We start from the raw sequence: 21,406 nt of genomic DNA on the forward strand, positions 1-21,406 counted from the left end.
CCGCCCGACCGAGGGTGTCCGGAGCCCTTAGGCCCGTTTGGCCTGACACCCCCTACTCGAACCCTGGGGGCCGCTTATGGGCAGGTCCCCCCGGGGAGCGGCCTCCAACTCAGGGCGAGCCCCGAAAAATGGGGTGGAAACCGGCGAACTCCAAAAAACGGGAGGTAAACCAGCAAACCCCCCAAAATGGGATGTAAAACAGCAGTCACAGATTCACCACACAAAAGGACGTAAAAGAGAAAATACATCATTAATGTTGCAGAAGTCGCATTTCCCCAGGTTTCCCATAGCACTCGTGTGTGGATTCCAGAAATTCTTCCATAAACTAAGACCGTCTGTTCCCAAATACTAAGATAATTAATTGTATGATCCAAACCACAAGAAAATCTCAAACTGAAAATCACATTTGATCAACTCAAGAAAATCGGTAGTAAATGTTTTCTCCACACCCTGCGCAGCCCAGACCAGACAGCAGTTGCCAAGGCAAAGCATTAACCGGAAAGGAGAATTGCAGGTCAATGCATGGAAATATCCGAAGCGTTATTACTTTGGAGAAGAGGGAATAATGTGTCCGCTGCTCCAAAAATGTTTGGCATGGAAAGGAACTGCGGTACAGCAGGAGAGGAGAACACGCTGGGCAGGACCTGGGTCCATCACGAGGACAAAACCAGCTCACCCTGGTGGAGTCAACTCCGCACTCTTGCTGCTCAAATGCAGCACTTAAAAATAATTGTTACTTTAAAAAAAAAAAAACACAACCATTTTCTGTATATCATAAGAGTATTCATTTTATGTATCCTTAAATATTTATATAAAATGGCTACAAAATCCAGGAATATTTATCCATAAATTTTACCCAAAAGTACTTAATATAATAACAAAAGTGTTTCTCTTTACATTTTTAAATCAAGGAACTATTCCATATTTTAGAAAACCAAGGGTTACTCATAATTGCTGCAAGTAAAACAAGAAATGCCAATGCCAGGCCCTTAGCAAGACTCCGGGAATATGGTTCTCCTGAAAGAAAAAAAAAAAAAGAAAATGTATAAGCACATAAGAGCTAAATTTTAGTTTAGACAACAACCCAAAATATATAGATTAAAGTATACACAAAACCTGAATAAAATAATGGAGCAGAAAGCAAGGACTACGGTGCTTCGTACTTATAAAACTCCATACTTTGTATAACTTTAGTCCCAAAGTTCTGCAGATAATAAACATGGGCAGTTGCCTCTGTCCATGCAGCTCTGGGAACAGAGTCCAAGTGGCACCTTGAAATTCCACAAGAGTCTCCCACAAAACATCCACCACACTTTTACACAGAGGAAATCTAAAAATTAACTCTTTTAAAGAATATGGCAGATTTTTACTAGAACTCACACGGGCTGACTGAAAAAACACACCGGCAAAGTGAGAAACAAAGTCTCCCGCCACCCTTCAAGGGCACTGATGGGCACTGAAAATACTACAATTATATTGGAAAATGGAAACAGAACAGTATCATAGAGTGATTTAACTCTTCTCCCTCCAAACTCTACAGAGGAATGAAAAAAGAATCTCTCTCTGACAAACAGATATTCACAAAATTTCAATCTTAGCCACAAAGTACACCTAGTAATTTTTTCCACTAGTCTAAGTAAGAAATTAACGCATTGTCAATGAAAAAATTAATCAGTTTTTGGACCATGCTTTCTAACAGAGAAATTTTAATTCCCTACTACAAAGCATTCTTTCAGACTAAACTCCACACATGTAATTACATTTCAAAGCAATAAGGCCAGTTCACAGCATTCCACACTGCTTATTATTATTTTTACCTGTGTAAAACCGTGTCAAAGGATAAAAAAGTTGTGGCCAGCACACATCGTTTCGATTGCAGTCAAATTCTGTATAATTAATCTGAAATCTGAAGGAAGAAAACAAACAAACACAGGTTAATTAACTACAGTACCAGAACGCCAGCACAAGTGGGAAAAAACCCAACAGAGTGAAAAGGTGTCCAGATTACAGGAAAAAAAACCACAAACAACTAAATCACAAACTTCTCGTTACTCTCTTATGACTTTTTTCTTTAATAAAATCAGTGTCTCTAAAATAGAATCAGTCCCTTTAATAAAATCTGTGTCCCTATCAGAATTGTTAATAAATCTTTGAACCAGGCCTTCTTGGTCTGCACTCCACCAAACCCAAGTAACCATTTGCTCAATGCTGTTCACATCTGCTTAACTCAATGTCAGGTATCCATGTTTTTAAAAATTACCTCGTCATTGGAACGGGCGGCTGAGCTGGTACTTTGATAAACTGAACAGAAGCAGTGATGGGAAGAAAGCTGACGCTGTTTTCACAGATAAGCCCACACTGGAATTGCCATATGACAGTGGAGTAACTGTAAGAATATGCATCATTATTGCTTGAGGGATGTAAATGGAAATTTAGAGCCTAAACATAACCATGAAAGGAGAAAATACACAGTATTTAGGAGGCGGTTGCTGATCTCTGGATTTTCAATACCATGTGAAGGAAGGGAACTTGTAAAGTTTGGAAATGAGGTAAAATAGAACAGAATGCCATGTATTTGGCTTGGATTAACTTAGGAAAAAAGTGTTTGCAAAGTGAAAATTTCCTGTTTCGGGAAAGAAGCACTCACCATAGCTTGCAAGAAGAGGCCAGAACACAACACAATGTTGTCTCTTCCACCATGTGACAAGAAATTAAAACATTCTTCTGATCGGATGCCCTGTGTATGTGTACTACTGGCAGCATCATAGCTTTTATTTAATATTTCAGTGGAGCAGAAAGATTATCTACTGCTAACCATTAATATTTTTGCTATTATTTTCATTTCAGAGGAAGAAAGGCAAACCTAGTTGTGATCAAAGGGATTTGGGCTGCACATGCAAATACAAAAGGGATGAAAAATTAGAAATAACAGTAACAGTTTTGTTTGTAAAATTTAATGTGGGTATGTTAGGTAAGCAAGACTCAAAATGAAACATTTATTTGTCAGATAGCCAGAGACACAACTGTCTCTACCTGATCTGCACAGCGAGGATCTCTTGCTGGGGAATCCCTTGTACTGCGCCCACATCAGCAAAGATGATGCGAATATTCAGATTTGCAGGAATATCTGGACAAATGCCGTTTAAGTTTCTAGTGCTCACATTGGTATCAGAATTTAATGGATCAAGGCCTATGGAAGAGAACAGAGTTATTTAAATTGAAATATTATGGAAAATATTATATTTTATGTGATTATTGTCATAGTCCAGTAAAATGCTTGCAGCACAAGAATACAGCAAAAAATACCTATAAAGAAAAGGAGTACTTTATCAACAGAGAACTAAAGCACCAGGTCATGTACAAGCTGACACTAAAATATATGTTAGTGCAGTATCCATATACATACTGAGCTATATGTGTGTGTGTGTACACATATATGGATGGATCCAGACACACAGATCAGTATCTTTAGGCATTTGAAATGACAGTTTGGTTTTATTTTGAGACGCTCTGTTCATTGTATGGGTATATTTAGACTCTAAACACCACCACAAACCTCACTTACGTATAATTTCCACCCAGTCATTTAAATCACTGTAATTTGAATTGTCCCTCTTTCCGACGTGAGTAGCTTGTATTAACGAATTCAATTTCTCAGTTACGTTTCCTCTGCAAAATAAGAATGTGAGATTAAGCATCTGTACTGTCTACCACTCTGGGTCACAATATTATTATGCCATAAAGTCAGTTTCCTCTGAGAAACATTATCACTCAACAAAAACTAACAAACTACGAGTTATCTGTTGAAGGGAAGAAATGGCAAACATTCCACCCCAGCATAATCCTCATTTGAATACAGAGAGATCTGAGTGAAACCATTATTATAATTTCCCTTTTTTAAAAAAATGATACTATCAATAACAGAAAGCTGAAATGTGTACATGAACATTTAAAAAGAATATAACAGTGCTGACAGGAGGCACTTGGAGAGAATCATGTCATAAGCAACAAAAGAGATGAAGAGAAAACCAATTCTATCTACGTAGCCCACCTTAAAAAGCTGCAATCTTCATTAATACCAACTTCAAGAACGCACCCAGAAAGTGAATCCAATCCAAATAAAACTGGTGTATAAGTTGCTGACGTACATAAACCTCTGCCAGCTATGAAATGAAAACATCTTACTTGAGCTTTCTTCTATCAGCTTTCAGTTTATGCAAAAATATCAAACATCAGAATGCAAACCACCAAGTGGTATAATTCAAATACAGATACAAGCCCATTCAACTTATATTTTCCAGTAAAGCATTGGAGGCTTACTCACTAAAGTTTGAACAAAGACTAGAGTATAGTCTAGAAAAGCAAAAAGACAAAATTTGGCAGAGATTCTTAACTAAAATATGGTAAAAAAAAAAAAAAAAGACATTTTAGCATTACTGCAGTTGAAGTTGCAACCTCACAAGCCAGTACCTGGCTGCCAAATGTTTAGGCTTCCAAAAGTCTCAGAAGCATTTATATTTGCAGCTCTCACTGGTTTTCCAACTTGATAACCTAAACATAGAACGGAAAATAGTGAACATTGTATAAGAATCAATAAGCATTAGCATTGTTTTAATAATAAATGTTACCAGTCTCAAAGTAAATGAGCAGACATTGCCATTACAGCAGGAATACACTCACTTGAAATAATATCTATACAACAAAAGCCTAGAAACCAATCACTGCTATTCCAATTGGCAGTGCAGTAAGACAGAAAGGTGGGGACCAGCAACATAAAGAATTATGAAAGGGATACAAAACATCGTCACTGATAATCTGTACAGTGCAGATTTTTTTTTCTTTTCACTTTTAAGAGACAAACCAAAATATTAGTACCTGGATCCCTCAATGGTTCTGCTGCATTAGTACTCTCTAAATTTAGAAATCTGGCTGTGAATCTCTGTGTCAGTATTTCTGGTAAAAGAAAAAAAATCTAACTTTACTTTGAAATAAGTAAATTAGCAAAAACTATGTTCTACGTAGGATACAAACTTCCATCCTTCATTAGTGAAAGAAGATTCAAAATAACACAAATTGATGGTAATCAGCCCCACAAATTTTCTTTCCAGAGTCCAGGGGAAATTGTTTTTAAGAAGTATTAGTAAATAAGAGATTCCATCACAGCATTTCCATGCTGAAAAATAAAATAAAATAAAATAAAATAAATCTTAAAAGAAATTTCATTATACCTCCATCGCATAAACTTCCGAGGAAGACTGTGACATTTATTCGCTCTATGTTCTTGTCTTTCCAAATGAATGTATAATGCTCTGCAAAAGTTACATTTTGACACAGAACTTCAACAGTAGGAAGGCTTTCTGGGGAAAAAAAAAGAAAAAAAAAAGATATCATGAAAAGCACTGCTAATTAGAAAGCTACGTTACTGTAGCTGAAAAAGAACACATTAAAAACTGTAGCAAAACTCTGGAAATCATAACATTTATCTTTTTGAGAATTTCTTTTACTGTTTAAGTCCCATCTTATGAGGACGGTGTGACAGTACAAGCCCCTGGCTTATCAATATTTTAACATTGGTGGTTCCAGATCCTTTTGTAGCTAAACCTCTCCTGAAGAACCCAGCGCTGGACTTTCCATCACCAGCTGACGCTCTTCTCTGGACTCAGGACTCTCTCTACATTCATCTTATCCCTCCCAGGGAGCCATCACTGCCCAGAAAAACACATTAGCTTGGATTCCATTAGTTCTATTTGTGTTGCATTACCCTCCTGCTGGCTGGGAACCGCTGTTCTACAGCAAATACCTGCTTTATTGGCTGAAAAAGGCCCTTAAAAGACACAAGAGCTTACAAAACAGACAGATACCTCTGCTTACAGTCTGCCCATCCCACTAACAAGTTCATCATAGAGATGTTTTTAAAGCATTCTTTATATCTTTTTTTTTTTTTCTTCTCAAAAATTACTTTTAATATAAGCTAAGGGACTCTATTTCTTGACCAACTTTAAATGAAGTTGGTGTAAATTAAGCCAGTAAGCAAAACAGTTTACTTTTTGAGCATTAGATAACGTAAAAGATCCCTCCTAAGAATTGCATCAGGTAAACATGGTAGGCATCAAAATAATCGATTTCTTATATAGTTCAGGTTATGTAAGAAACATATTGGTTAAATAAGAGACCTACCACTTTCAGTGATGAACTTGCCCGTGTCAACGATAGTCCTATAGATGACATTTTGTTGGATGAAGTCTGAGAATAAAAACCAAACACTGCAGTAATTCTGACTAATAAGAGAGACTGACATCCATGATGCAATCCTTGTTATGAAAATGTAGTAGAAAATTAGTAAAGAAGAAGATTGGTAAAGAACCAATCAGTTTATGTATTTTGAGAGCACAGTTAGTTATCTCTGAGTCTGACAAAGATAATATCGACAAAAAAAATTAGACAATTACATAGTGTAAAATAATATTCATGCTGCTAATCAGATTATCTCAAACTTCAGAAGGATACTTCATAAGTATATGCTTTTGTCACACAGGTAATGTAATTCTAAAACGATGATACTGCACTCTCTTGACAGAAAAAGGGCTCTGCAGCGGCCTGAAAATAGAAAGTGGGAGAGGTGCTGTTCTGAGATGTGTAGCCATAACCAGTACAAGTCAGATAAATGGGAAACGAGGGTCGATCCCTCTATTTCTTGTCTCCTAAATCCTGGGAAATAGTGGGACACTTGCAAGAAGGTCATCAGAAACAGGAACAGAACATCCCCAAACACTGAACTACAGTCACCAGAAAACGAAGATCCTATTTGTATTACAGCTACTATGTCTACAGCCCTCGGGTTTGTTCTGTTCCAGCAGCTCTGAGAATCACAACAGGCATTTCTGTCAGGGTTTACGCAGTGTACCTCCAGTGCCCGTGTTTATCCTCACATCGTGGGGCAGCCCTTCCTTATAAGACGCTCGATCGGAAAGGCATTTGGCATCAAAGTTCTGGAGATATGCAACGGGGGCGTTTCCAACGCACTGGCCAGCCAAGGATTGCTGCAGGTAGTTCAACAGAAATATGTTGGACCCTTTTCTAGTCCCTTGCTTTTCATCTTAAGACTATTTGTTAGTGAAATCCTGCAAGCATGTACTACAGCCACATGACACTTTGACAAACAAGTGATCTGATGTTATCAAAATACCTCAACCTGTAGCAAGAGAGAGGTTAAAATTTAAAAAGCACAGCTTTCAGATGAGTTTCAATGTACAGTATAGCTTCATCCTAATTTGTCAATAATTATAACCAATAAGTTCCTCTACAATGCAAAAGGAATTTGAAAAACGTAGAACCAGATGACTAAGATTCAAAGGGGAAACCAACTATAGTGCTCAGTAATACAGTAGGCAAACCAAAAAATACAGAAATATGATAAGCCATAAACTACTGATCAGGATGCTAAGCTTGCTTTTACTTCTTTAAATAATTAAATTACCATTTGGGGGGATATGTAGAGGGATCTGGAAGGATAATGTTTAGTTTTAATAATGAGTTTGTGCCTTTTTTGAGGGGTGACAAATATATTCCACCACTTCACAATAGCAAGTTGCAGAATCTGGTTACAAAGCCATAAGGAGTGTGATATATGGAGAATATCAAACAAACCAAGAATAACCAAGAGCTCCTAAACATGAAGTGATTACCTGGGGAATGGTAAAATACTCATTGTCTTCTGTCATAATTGGATCTCCTTGTTTGTAACCAGTGAAAAGTTTCCCGGGAGAAGTTTGTAAAGGGGTCTTAAACGGAGGAACTCTGGGTGTAGAACTGCAAATAAATTTAAAAGTTAAACAATTCTTTGCACTCTGCCTTAAACAGTTATACATTTGCTTTCATGTCCCATGTTCTCATATAGTACCAATTACATTTCTCTGTTTAGACTTAAAGTTCCTACCCTAAATTCCAATTTCAAAATAACTTTCATTATAAAAACAGGTTATATTTTTGGCAGCATGCCTAATGTATGCATTGAGAAAATAAATTTCCTTAAGACTTACGTAGAGCCATGATAAAAGTAGCCAAGAAATGGTGTATTGTTAAGAGAAGACTGTACACAAAGGAAGGGAAACCAATCAGGGGTATATTCCGTTGACTTAGAAGAGCACAGCTGATCAAAAGGTGGGTTTACATCCCCACCAAACACCCCAGTGAAACATGATCCATTGAATAACTGCTTCAAGTCTGATGTACATTCCTGAAAGGGAAAAGAATGGTCACTTTTTAGCACAGTAATTGAGATACCACAGGCACCACAGCCATACTAACAGGTAAATCACACCCATTTTGTAGAGAGAGGTCATATTTACTATTAGAAATACTGGAAAATCCAAACAAGCCCTCTAGCCCCATCTAGTCTGAAGCATTCAGTACCTCTCCCCCCAGACAACAGAAAGAGGCTACAAATTTTGAAAACACTTCATCAAATTTTATTATGAAACAAGTACCTGATCACAGCAACAGCGAACATCACACGCTCCAGCTGTCAAGTCACAAGGACAAGAGCCCAAGGGCTGAAACACCTGGTTTGGGATGACAGTTGCATTTTCTGTAAAAGAATTAAAAAAAAAATATATATATATAAAATCATATTAAATGGACTGGAATCCAAATAAATAGACCATGCGCATTGCAGTTTATTCTGACTGTATACATAACATTTGTTAAATTCCATTAATGATTTTTCAGTATCTCTTATTGCTGCCCAGGTCCCAATTTTTTTTTTGTTTTTTTTTTTTTTTTCATATATAGAGGAAAAAAACAGCCAAAATGCCATTTCTTCTTTAGCATATCTAAACACTTACCAGACACATTTCCTGTAAAGGAAGAGTTGGCATATATTTCAGCTTGAATCAGGAGATGCGCCAACATCACTGAATCACGACAAGCTAAAACTTGAAGCGTTTCAACCACGCAGAGAGGTGTCGCGCAGCAGTCAGTGGCGTTGGGCAAACATAACTGCAGGTTTTGTGTCAAGCTTACAGTCACTTTGGAAATGTTCTGAAAAAATGCAAAATAAAGTTTGACAGCTTTGACGGCTCATTTTAAATTATTCTTATTTATATGACTCATCAGCTTCTGAAAGAGAAGTTTGGGTCCCACTGTGTTTTGGCAGAGCTATAATGCAACTACATTCTTCCTGTATAAAATCAGACGTTTGTTGAGCGTGGAATGACAAAGGGTCTGCTACAGAGAAATGCAGTGAGGATGTGAACTGTACACAGAATTTTTTAAGGCACGTACACAGGTTAAGTTACCTCAGAAATCATGTGCACAATTCTAAAGAAAAGAACGAATACTGAAAAGTGAATCTCAGTTTTTACAGCTACCTTCAGTTTGAAACTGGAATGACTGCAGAGCTGAAAAAAACCCCAAGGAATTATGTATAACATAACACTGAAGGCAAGTCTAATAAATACTGAGTTCGTGCTGTATAAAACCACATTTTTATTTCTATTAGCTACTTCCAGCAGATCTGAAACAGTCTCAAATGCTACAGCCAGCCAGGAAGTACAGGCAGTTCTGGCAAGGAGGAGGCCGGCAAGGAACCGGTGTCAAAGCTGCACCTCAGCAAGCGCATCCACGCAAAGGGATATGTCAAGGAAAAAAAAGCAAGGGCAAGACATTCAAATTGGGTTGTCAGTACATTAACATCTTACTAGCGTTTCATTAGCCCTTAATATATGACAGTTCAGTCTCTCTCATTTTGAAGAATCAGTATTTTACATACCACACCAGGTGTTACATTCAAATTCCAGCCACCAGCTCTCGTACTTCCACTGCAATTTGCAAGTTGCAATATTCCTATAACAAAATAAAAATTTTAAAAGTATTCCACTGTCACTGAGAAAAAGACTAGAAAATTAGGTACGTATAAACTCCTCTGGTGCCTTCAAGCAGGCATCCCCTCAGGCCCAGCACTAATTGAAGTGCATTACTGTTTCTCCAGTAATTTTAGTGGCAGAAGAAAATATTCAGAATTCAAACATATTTATTTACATGCTAGAGGGGTGGGGAGGGGGGAAGGGGGGGGGGGAAGTGTTCTTACCTGTCTCTTCATCTACAGAACTTAAAATTACAGAAAAATTAACTCCTGAAGAATTTCCATGAAAAAATGAATCGACTCTGGGCCCTGACATGTGAATAAATGACGGCTGAAAGACTAGAAGAAGAAACAAGTCTTAACACACAATGAAAAAGGTAACATCTGTAGGACATATTTAGGTCTTACACTTGGGCTAGATTCTTACCTACCTATACTTCAAATTGTCATAAATAGCACAAAAATATCTAATGATGCCTAGTGCAGGTCAGTATTTACATTCTCACGAAATGCCAGAGCAGTGGGTTCACCATAGCCTTCTGTATTTCAAATTTACATTTGTCAAGATCTTCAGTAAACACAGGAACTAAGGCAGGAGTCTGCAGCACTTACTGGCCTATGCAGATACCACCCAGGTCAGGCAACAACATGTTTAGCATTTCTTGCTGACTTCAGCACACACATTTTAGTTTCTTGCAGGCACAAAGGGTATCAGGATGTGCCACTACCTGTGATCCCGTAATCACGGACAGTGTCCTCAGCATTTGGACATAGTTTCAAGTTCAGGGCTCCAATCAGGAGCTTCACTCGAGTTTCCTTTACAGACTTTACCAACGTCTAAAGGCTCAAAATAAGCAGCTCCATCTTTCCCAGGCGGGTCTCCCTCAGTGCTAAGCAGCAGCAGGACCCCCCAGGGCCAGCACCTTCGGGTTGGGGCAACAATTACATTAATTTAAATTAATTCAATTAATTTGCCCACGACCTCCTAGTCCCTGGGGACCCCTCGGGGTCTCCATGGCCTCCCCTCACGCCCACCCGGGCAGGCCCCACCATTAGTCAGTCAGGGAAGGTCCGGCCGCAAACCGACTCCCTCTTCCCCTCACTCCCGGCCGCCCTTCCCTCAACAGCCTCCCCCCAGAGGCCGCCGTTCATCGCGGCCCGTGACTCTCTGCACCCACCGGGGTCCCAGGCCGGCTGCCCGGGGCAGGGTGCCGCCAACAGCAGCAGCAGCGCCCGGAGGAGCGCAGCCGCCATGGCGCCTAAGGAGGCGGCGGCTCCCGCCCGGCCGCCATCTTGCAGCGGCAGCGCCGCGCCATGGCGACGGGTCACCATGGCAACGGGTCAGCATGGCGGGAAGCGCTGCCGGCGCCGCCTCACTGCACACAGGCCGCGTCATCCACAGCCAAACTTTCACACAGTAAAACTGCGGCTCTCCCTTAAAAATACCTGATATTATAGCAATATTTAACCACATTTGAAAAAGAAGAGGTTTTATTACAAAAGTTTTATACAAAGGAAATTATAAATACAGCCTTCAAAGAAAATGGAGTGTAAAGAAATGACATCAAATTCCTGTATACACATTGAGGAAAAAAAAAAATCTTTTTCTACGTAGGAAGCAATTGCTGTCCATTTTACTTTCAGGAGACATCAGTTACTAGCAACACGTTAAGACACCAAATGATACAGCTACCTTTTAAAAGTAGATTATTGTTTGTTTGTTTGTTTAAACCAAAGACATGTACATGAGTACACAGCATACCCTCATTTCTGACACAAAACACACCAAAACCCTTCCTTCTTACTTGTCAAATGCCACACGTAAAACCAGACTAAAAAAAAAAAGTGTGCCTGCTGTCATATTACATACAATTAATTTTTTGTTTTCCAGTTTTAAAATATAACCTGAAAGACTAACCAGCGTTAACTAGATTGCATTTACTGAAGCTGTTTTAAACAAAAGGGGGCCTTTTTGTTCACAAATGAAGAGATATCCAACTGAGAAAGAAATACCACAAAGACAGTACAGTCAAAGGAATACGCAGGGGAATTAGCATCTTAAAAAAAAAAAAAAAAAAAAGGGTTCTAAGCCATCTTGAAAATCTTGCTCATTTACTTTGAAATTGATGCTGTCCCAGCCCAAAAATTGCTAGCAAAAGCTAGCAAGAAGTTCAAGTTCCTGAATAAAAGAGTGTTAAGATTCTGATCCTACACACCAGAAATGGTTGTTCTTACCTTTATACCAACATACAAAAAAGAATCAAAGCTTTCTTGTCTTTGAAAATACTTCACAGTGGCCAGAATAACTTCTGCTTCACAGGGTCTGTCTCTTAACAGGCTGTAAACTTCTGGCTCCTCTCACAATTAATATTTAAAACAGCACAGGTTACATGGTAATACAGTGATATGTCACTTAAAGGGCTGTGTAGAAAACATATGATTTAAATATTTATCTCTTAAGAAACAAGTAGTAACACTGCACACAGTTCTTTCATATCCAGTAAAAAGTGCCATCAATTTCTTAAGTATATTCCATTTCATGGAATTACTGGAAGAGGCAATGATATATTTACATAATGTTGTTACACAGCTAACTTTAATTTCTTCTTCTTAGCTTTCATAACAGGCGGCAATGATATTTTGAAAGCAGTCCTGAAACGACATAAAAAAGGAACTGTCAGATACACTGAACATATTTCCACACCCATCTCTAAAACAAGAAAAAGGAACACTTACTCGCATGTGCTACAAATTGGACTGAAGTTGCAGAATACTGGAAAATAAAAGAATTTGCTTTCAGTAAAACGGTTTGTTTGAATGTAAGGAATCAGACTCTTAAGTACTTACAAACTTACTTGACAAGCACACAGAGCACACGTAACCAATTTCAATAAGATTTCGATGACAGAAGCATGCAGCTCTGTAGTCAACATGAATGGGAGGTGGAAGGACAAGCTGTGATCTTTGCTCTTGATCAGGGAGAAATACCCACTGCAAGAACAGAGAAAAAATATTTCGCAAATTGGAATGGTCCTGCTGTATTGCCTTGTCAACAAAGTCAGTAAGATTTCATATCTGACACAGGAAAAACACTGAAGTGTTTTTTAAATGACCTACCAACAAATACTGCAGAAGGGATGGCATGTGGAGCACCTTCAAATATATACCACCCGTAATGTCACAAGCCTGGATAGTGGAGAGCAGAATCAGATTGTTATGATTTATGAGATTAACAGGATATTTAAAATATCCACATACTGCTCAAGGACTGCATGTTGGAACTGTCAGATTCACTGAACTTATTTCCACACCCACTCTTGAAACAAAGGAGAGAGCTTAAGAACATGTCAAACCATATGACATCAAGAATCTATGAATTAAGATAAATGCCAGTAAGAATAGGATGTCTGTACCTGTTGTAGAAGACCTGAGTCAGACTCCAAGACACAGGCATCAATCAAAACACTCTGCAACAATAAAGATGACATGCATGAAAAACAAATTCAGCTAGGGCTGATGTAACCTCAGTGTTATTGCCATGATCTGTTTCTGCTATAAACACACTCCACATATACATGCACAAGCTTCTACAGCAGTAGGACCACTACAGCCTCAGGGAAGCTTTTTGACTTTATCAGAACACAAATCCAACCTCCAGTATGTCCCTTCTAACATACGGTAAAAAAAGAAGTAACATCAAAGGTACCTCATACACGTTAGCTGTAAGGAGAGACAAAAGGCTACTATCTGTACTTCCACAGTAACCTTTAATTGGTCTAGTAAACTATGATATGGATCTGTTTTATTTTTTAAACTTGGTTACCACTTTTCACCCTGGCCACAACAGGCTTCATTTCAAGGAGTCTTTAACTAGATCATAAGAGAAACGAACAGTTTTGTTATCTTTGCACATTAATAAAAGATAATATATATAACAATGAAATGCCAGCTTCACCTGTTTCTGTGCTGCAAAGATCACATTCATGAAATTCATATATTGCAATGCACTGTCTTCTGCAGCTTTTATGACCTAAACAAAGCAATTCAAACTTGTTAGCTCATATAATATCACTGGATTGCAGGACTAAAAGAAAACCGACAGCAGAAGTTCTTACCAAAATCCTTGATTTTATTTCTTGATTGGCTAAGTATTGAAACGAAAAAGAAATGTATTAGTACGTTGCATCTACCTCTAGAAAAGGAAGACCAAAACTGAGTAAGAAATTCAACTATTGTCAGAGCCCTTTGGAGGAGGATTTGTGCATCAGGTGACTTTCCAAAAGTTCCTCTCAGCCTCCCGATGTTGTACAGATTCGAGTTTCAGCTTTACTTGTTTCACTTGCATGCAACAGAAAATCAGAATACAAGCGTGGACTAATGATCAAGTCCTTCTAACCATCGCTCAGACCCAGTTTAAACCAACCAACTTCAAATGATGGGGATAAACCCGTACCTATTAGAGTCAATTTTGGAAATGGGGATGTGTCAAAACATATGTCTATTTGACTGTATGGACATATGCACTTATATCTCTTCTTCTAATTCAAATATTTATGTTAAGTATTTAAAACGGGAAGAGGCGTTACCTTTTACCTCTTTGGTCATCCTGTTGATATCTGTGTCAGCTGACACTAAGGAATCTACATCTATTCTTGGAAATAACGCCAGGATCCATACCACGTATTCACCACCTTAGCCAACACACATTTCAGTGACCCACAGTTATTAGGCAAACATTTCAGTTTTGGGTATTATTATAGAACAGGAATAGTAAAACCTATGTTGAAACATAATATTATAAGAAACAGTCTTAAAAATACATAAAGGCTTTGAAGATTCTGCAATCAGAAGGATACAACAAAGCGCTTTAGCAAGTGATCCTGCTAACTGAGTTTCTGTTTGCTGGCCCTTCATTTCAGCTGCAATACAAGAAAAGTTGGAGAAGTTACTTTTATATATAAAACCAGTTGCTAAAACTGCCCATGCCAAATGCTACAAGTTTGATCTTTGGCAAACAGTATTAATTCAGAGGCCTGAAATGTCAGGTACAGGGTGTCTCAGAAAGATGGACCCAATTTCAAAGCAGTGTATTGCACAATGGCAACATGTTACAATTATACAAAAATTTACAAATGGTTTAACAAGTTATCAAGCGTTAATCATTTGAAACTCTATGCCCTGCCCTTTCCAGTGGTAAGAGTTTCATTCACGGACAGTTTGTGGTTGCAGAGATACAGTGATTTCAAATTGGGTCCATTTTTTGGAAACACCCTGTGTAATAAACTCATCTACTTTACATATATTAAAATTCACATAATCAAAATAAAGGACATTCTTACAACTCCTTAACAGTCCAAGTCTTTTGCAATTCTGTATATTAAGCATAGACTTTTTTTTCCTTACTTTTTGTCATGAGATCTTTAATCTCTTCTGCAATTGCGTCATTTATTGCTGTTAACAATTCATATTTTCCATCTTTGCTGCCAGAGCAATTAGATTCCATGGAACTACCACCATCTCCAAAGAGATCTGCAACGGCCCAGCGTTTCCCAGGGTACAAGAAACGGCTGAAACAGAGAAGAAAAAAAAAAAGTATTTGTGTTTTGTCTCTAAAAAATACCATAAACTAACCAGCTGTAGACACCAATACTCTGGTATAATTTCAAATAATTTTAATACTTTAGACATTAAAAAGCAGGCAATCTTCAAACACAGAATGGAGTGAAATCCACATTCACCCCCACCCCCTTTCAAGATGTGTTTTAAGAGAATTGGCAAATAGGCACCACACTTGCACTTAGCAGTAAATCCTGAGACTCATTAATAACTGGGGATAAATATCCCAAACAGGACACTTTTGTCACTTGCATTGTCCTACTCGTCACATCTCTACCATCCCCTCTCTTCATATATTTTTAAGTAAAACTCTGTTTAAACCTTCTTTTTATCTTATAAGCCTTTTCATTTCTTTGTATAAGTCAGATTACTTCTTTCCCACACAGTTTTAGTTAATTGCTGTTCTTAAGACAATGATATCTTATGCATTTTAAATCTGGTATCAATTATATACTTCGATTCAACAAGAAAATCAGGAGACAGGTACAGGAAGGTGCACTTTAAACCTTTACACTCATAAGAAGCAACTACACCTTTCTTGTGTGTGACTGGCTATTACAGCCAGCTTGTTGTTACGATTCATAAGCAAGTGTGAATTTCCCAGTACCATCACGGCATCGATACATTTTGATAGGGTGAACTGCTGGGAAAAAAAAAAAAAAAAAGAAGTAGACATAGCACAATAACATTTACAGTTAAGAAATATATAAGTTTCTCAAGTAACTGCAGTTAAAGAACTTGAGCTTTAAGATGCTGAAAGTTCTTCTTTTCTAATGGGAAGTGATCGTCCTCCTGTACTGGGCACTGGGGAGGCCCAACCTCAAATACTGGGTTGAGTTTTGGGCCCCTCGTGACAAGAACATTGAGGTGCTGGAGTGAGTTGAGAGAAGGGAACGGAGCTGGGGAAGGGGCTGGAGCACAAGTGTGATGGGAGCGGCTGAGGGAGCTGGGGGTTCAGCTGGAGAACAGGAGCTGAGGGGAGACCTTCTGATCTCTGACCTGCCTGAAAGGAGCTTGGAGCCAGGGGGGGTCGGGCTCTGCTCCCCAGGAACAAGCGCCAGGACCAGAGGAAACGGCCTCAAGTTGCGCCAGGGGAGGTTGAGGTTGGATCTGGGGAACAATTTCTTCCCCAAAGGGCTGTGGGGCATTGGAACAGGCTGCCCAGGGCAGTGCTGGAGTCACCATCCCTGGAGGGGTTGGACAGATCAGAGATGAGGTTCTCAGGGACGTGGGTTAGAGGTGAACTTGACAGTGTTGGGTTAATGGTTGGACCTGATGATCTTGAAGGTCTTTCCCAACCAAAATGATTCTATGATTTAGAAAAAAATCTTTGAGAAATACACAACACTAGGTTGCTATTTTTAAAAGTGTATCCCAATATCCATTATCTCTGTTTTAATAGACAACATTAGCGTAGTTCGGAAATCAAAGACTAATCTCATCTGTTCCCTACTTACTAAGGAATCAGCACCAACCCCCACAGATGTACCTCAGCTTCTCCCAGCGCCTTCTTCCCCCACCAGATCGGGTTGGTGTCAATGACCACGACCAGCAGGCTCAGCTCATCATCTGAAAAAGCGACAACGCGGCAGCGTCACCCCGAGCTCACCCGAAGGTCCCCGGGGAGCTCAGAGGAGCCGCAGCCGCGGCGGGAACACGGGGAACCGGGCACCGCGGAGCGGCGCGGGCTCCGCACGGGCCTAGCGGAGCTTCGTTCCGGACACAGCGGGGCCGCTCGCCGTGCCCGGAGCCCCGCTCCGCCGCCTCCACAAGGAGCCCGGGGGCTGAGCCACGCTGGGCCCCGGCAGCCGCTCCCGCCTCCCGCCGCCTCACCCGCGCTCATCGCGCCGGTCGGGACGGCAGCTGCTGCCGGCACCTGGAGATGACGCCACGGTGGCGTCATCCCAACGGGTCGCGTCACGCGGGCAGCGTCACGTCCAGCCCAGGCGGGGAGCGGAGCGGCCATGAGCACGGACGGTAACGGGAGCGGGGCCGGGCGGGGAGGGCAGCGCCGCGCCGGGGCTGACGCGCCCCCCGTTCCCTTACAGACCTGATCGAGACCTTCAGGGCGCAGCTGAGGGACGACCCCGATGTGGCCTCGGCCGTGGCCGCCATCCGCGCGCTGCTGGGCTTCCTCAAGCAGGACCGAGGTGGGGCCGGGTCCCCCCTCAGCCCCGGGCGGGGTCCCCCGGGTCTCCCCACGGCGAGGCCCTGACCGGGCCCCTCCGCCTCTCCCCGCAGGAGAGACCATCCAGGGCCTGAGGAGCAGCCTGCGGGCCGCCATCGACACCCTGTCGCGGGTGGACTCCTCGGTGGCCGTGTCCTCCGGCGGGGAGCTCTTCCTGCGCTTCATCAGCCTCACGTCCCTCGAGTACTCGGTAAGAGCGCCCTGCCCGGAGCGGTACCCGCTGGGCGAACCTCCCGCCTCACAGCTGAGATCTCGGTGTCTTCCAGGACTACTCCAAGTGCAAAGAAATCATGATCGAGCGCGGGGAGATCTTCCTGACGAAAGTCTCTCTCTCGAGGAACAAAATCGCCAAGCTGTGTCATCCTTTCATCAGAGACGGGGCTGTAAGTTGGCCGAGGCCGGGGCGCTCTTGTCCTGCTGCTCTGCTCCTCGCAGCAAGGGAAGAGCAGAAGGGGAGGAGAGGAGAAGAAAGCTCATTAAAACTCCCAGCAGTGTTGTCTGATGGTGGCTTCTGCAAGTACATAGGTATAATGTCACCCAGCGCTTCATTTTTTTAAGATTCATCCCCTCCCCCTACTTCAGGTTCTGTGCAATCCAACTTTAACCTGTGATTTACTTCTAAGAGGTGCTGAGGAGTCACAGCTTCGAGTTACCATTTAAACTACTAGATCATCATCCCTTGGCAGCAGCAAGCCCGGCTCACGGCGTGGTTTGCTAACCTATAATTTATAGAATACAAGTGATATACGTTATTTAACATTGATGGGCAGCTGCATGAAGTAGAAGCCGTGACATCATTCACAATTAAGTAAAGGTTTCCCAGAGCCCAGCAAAAAAGTAATGCCTGGCTATTATTTTTTTGACAGCGAATATTGACACATGCCTACTCAAGAGTGGTCCTCAGAGTGTTAGAAGCAGCTGTGGAGTCAAAGAAGCGATTCAGTGTTTATGTTACTGAATCACAGCCAGATCAAGCAGGGCAAGTACTCATTCATTTGTGTTTTGTCTTCGTTAACAAGGTAAGGTACAGCTAGCATCAAATCTGTCACACCATGCTAGACTTGTTTGCAACATTTTAAATGGTAGTCCTCACTAATAATATCACATTATTCTGGACAAATGAAAATTAAAAAAAAAAACACAACAAGCAAACAACAATACTGGCAAGTAACTTCTATTAGCAGTATTAGGTAGGTTTTCCTCAAAGGTTTACAAAGTTTCAATCAGTGCCTGGCAACCTCTGTTTCCCTTGCAAGATAATTGATGTCTAGCGGTCTGCTTCAAAAGTAGGCTAAAATAATCAGTATTATCTTAAACATAGCAAAGCAAAACATTTAGCTAACAATGTCTGAAGATGCCAAATAAAATATGTTACTGATGGCAAGAGAGCAAGCTTTCCTTCTTCAGAGCAAACACTGTTGTGCAGGGGAAGCACTAAATCCTACATACTGGATAATACACGTTAACAAGTTTTTCAGTAGAATCAAGGATGATCGGTCAAGTGAAGTACATACTTCACTAAAATAACTTCTGGCAATGCACCCCATGCTTTATTACTTGTTTCTTACACCCTGTTGATGAAAAAGCTCAGAGAGTTTAGGTTATCTGTCATCTTAATAATAGTTCACTGACTCATCTTTATGTAGCTCTAATTCCTGACAGCTAAAACAAACTGACTTGACTTTTGTTGGCTTTGTTGTAATCTGTTTCCATTTCTGCACAATAACTTATTTTCTATTAGAGCATACATAATAAACAAAAACTACGAGCAAGGGAACACGGGCAGTCACCGGGTTTCAGTCTTTCAGATAATACTTTTCCAGCATTCTCTTTAAAGAAAAAACATTTAAGCTTCAAATTTTTTTTTAATAGGCAAAAAATGGCAAAGGCCTTGAGGAAGCTGAACATTCCTGTGACTGTAATTTTGGATGCTGCAGTTGGGTAAGTCTGATCATTAAATCTTAATATTATCACAATTTTATTTTGATTGTGTAAGTTTCCCTAGAAGCTTGTTCAAACTACAGAGTTTATTAACCTAGTTTGTCACAGTGGTCAAACAGGCTAAACAAGTTACACCTTTAGGTGCATGATTAGGAGAACGTGCCTGCTACAGAACAAGTATTTGGTGTTTGCACATTAAAATGAAAAATGGAGTCAGACCTAAGCATAGAACTTGGGAATATATGTAATAAAAAACCAAAACAGAACAAAACCACCACACACACCCAGACAGACCTGAGGTGCCACACAAAAAGGCTATTTTTTTTTCTAATTTGCATACATGATATCATTTGGGGATTTCTTAAGCTATTTCCTGAAACTAGTTCAGAAAAGTGGAAGACTGTTTGAATTACTAATTTCTGTTCTGTTCAGTATGTCATTTGTTACATTACCCAGCAAGACTTGGATTTTTTTCCCCCTTTGAACAGCTACATTATGGAGAAAGTGGACCTGGTGTTAGTTGGTGCTGAAGGCGTAGTTGAAAGCGGAGGCATTATTAACAAGGTAATAGGTAGTGAGTTTATTATATCTATTCTGTGAACTCTAAACTTTTCAAGTTGGGTTTCTTTGACTAATTTGAGGCTTTCTGAAAAATCTTTTCTATTTGGACGTTATCCAGTAAACAGCTCTTTATTGCTGGAAACTGAGCAATATTGTCACACTAGCACTGAGCCTGCATGTTGTTTTCCATCTGTCTCCACAGATTGGCACTAATCAAATCGCTGTGTGTGCCAAAGCTCAGAATAAGCCATTTTATGTGGTAGCAGAAAGTTTCAAGTTTGTAAGACTTTTCCCTCTAAATCAGCAGGACGTCCCAGATAAGTTTAAGGTAAGAGAAATTCAAATTACTTCTTAGCCAGCTAAGATGCACGCTTAGGTGTCTATGAATAATTTTCATCTAAGCATGTCTTCATTTATCTGGGTGTCTCTACTATCACTTACTTTACGTAATACAGATTGGCTCCAAGTTACAGTCACATGTCAAACAGCCATAATTTGTCGTAATACTAACACATCATTCCTAAAGCGGTTCCTTTGGGGCACAGGAGCAGCTGAGGGCAAGAAGCAGTTAAATCAGCACACTTCTGAACTACAGGTTGTACTTTATAAAGATAAAACAGCTGAGACCAGGGTGGCACCAGCCTCACTTTGAAGTAATTGACTTTTTTCAGTTTTACCACAAACATCTGCTCTAGACTATAGCACTGCTCTTGCCCAGAAGACGTTTCAACTTGCAGTTGTGTACTAACTAATGATCTCCCTTTCCTTCTAGTACAAAGCAGACACTCTGAAAACAAGTCAGAATCTAACAGAGGAGCATCCCTGGATCGACTACACATCACCGTCGCTAATTACGTTGCTTTTTACAGACCTGGGTGTGTTAACTCCATCAGCTGTCAGTGACGAACTTATTAAACTCTATCTGTAACAGAGGACTCAGCCTAGAGGATGTATCATCTTCAGTGACTATCACAGTTGTAACAACTTGAAAGATGATACAAGTTATATGGACATGGTAAGGAGACAACATTATAGGGATTAACGTAATTATCGCTCTTCTTGAGTTTTTAAAGCAAAACGTTACATATGGATGGACCACTGTTAAAAAAAAAATCCCCAAATGACTACAGCTTCTGAAGACCTAAAATAAATTAAAGGTGGGTGGAGCATTTTTATATTGTAAAATAAAATACCTTATGCTGTATTCAAACTCATCCTGAAGTGTGCTGTTACTTACT

At 40.2% G+C, this 21,406-nt stretch overlaps 3 protein-coding genes across 7 annotated transcripts; 1 reads left to right on the top strand and 2 right to left on the bottom strand.

Annotated features, from left to right (window-relative positions):
• Window positions 1-826: 826 nt before the first annotated feature.
• On the bottom strand, window positions 827-11,194 carry TCTN2 (tectonic family member 2). Of its 2 annotated transcripts, XM_065646439.1 has the most exons (18): window positions 11,041-11,194; window positions 10,088-10,201; window positions 9,770-9,843; window positions 8,844-9,039; window positions 8,487-8,587; window positions 8,040-8,236; window positions 7,686-7,809; window positions 6,905-7,040; window positions 6,178-6,243; window positions 5,229-5,357; window positions 4,876-4,953; window positions 4,471-4,551; window positions 4,052-4,163; window positions 3,566-3,669; window positions 3,034-3,190; window positions 2,261-2,386; window positions 1,818-1,906; window positions 827-1,017 (listed from the first exon to the last, which is right to left on the bottom strand). In XM_065646439.1, the coding sequence occupies exons 1-18, from the start codon at window positions 11,192-11,194 to the stop codon at window positions 902-904; spliced, it is 2,154 nt and encodes a 717-aa protein (XP_065502511.1). In that variant the 3' UTR covers window positions 827-901. The 2 variants fall into 2 exon arrangements, with proteins under 2 accessions (XP_065502511.1, XP_065502512.1); XM_065646440.1 differs by lacking the exon at window positions 4,876-4,953 and having other exon boundaries at window positions 11,041-11,173.
• Window positions 11,195-11,395: 201 nt separating this feature from the next.
• Window positions 11,396-17,381, bottom strand: GTF2H3 (general transcription factor IIH subunit 3). Of its 4 annotated transcripts, none has more exons than XM_065646549.1 (13): window positions 17,312-17,381; window positions 16,968-17,047; window positions 16,012-16,118; window positions 15,266-15,429; window positions 14,719-14,781; window positions 14,449-14,478; window positions 13,978-14,006; window positions 13,818-13,892; window positions 13,276-13,329; window positions 12,980-13,048; window positions 12,718-12,853; window positions 12,599-12,635; window positions 11,396-12,514 (listed from the first exon to the last, which is right to left on the bottom strand). In XM_065646549.1, the coding sequence occupies exons 1-13, from the start codon at window positions 17,379-17,381 to the stop codon at window positions 12,445-12,447; spliced, it is 984 nt and encodes a 327-aa protein (XP_065502621.1). In that variant the 3' UTR covers window positions 11,396-12,444. The 4 variants fall into 4 exon arrangements, with proteins under 4 accessions (XP_065502621.1, XP_065502622.1, XP_065502623.1 ...); XM_065646550.1 differs by having other exon boundaries at window positions 16,012-16,121; window positions 17,312-17,372; XM_065646551.1 differs by lacking the exon at window positions 17,312-17,381 and having other exon boundaries at window positions 16,012-16,121; window positions 16,936-16,994.
• Window positions 17,382-17,399: 18 nt separating this feature from the next.
• On the top strand, window positions 17,400-21,382 carry EIF2B1 (eukaryotic translation initiation factor 2B subunit alpha). Its single transcript, XM_065646553.1, has 9 exons — window positions 17,400-17,455; window positions 17,527-17,628; window positions 17,720-17,856; window positions 17,933-18,049; window positions 18,533-18,645; window positions 19,539-19,607; window positions 20,096-20,171; window positions 20,371-20,496; window positions 20,941-21,382. Exons 1-9 carry the CDS (start codon window positions 17,443-17,445, stop codon window positions 21,094-21,096), a joined length of 909 nt encoding a protein of 302 aa, XP_065502625.1. The 5' UTR covers window positions 17,400-17,442; the 3' UTR covers window positions 21,097-21,382.
• The last annotated feature ends 24 nt before the right edge of the window (window positions 21,383-21,406 follow it).

Source organism: Caloenas nicobarica, chromosome 16 (genome assembly GCF_036013445.1).
Source record: "Caloenas nicobarica isolate bCalNic1 chromosome 16, bCalNic1.hap1, whole genome shotgun sequence".
NCBI lineage: Eukaryota > Metazoa > Chordata > Aves > Columbiformes > Columbidae > Caloenas > Caloenas nicobarica.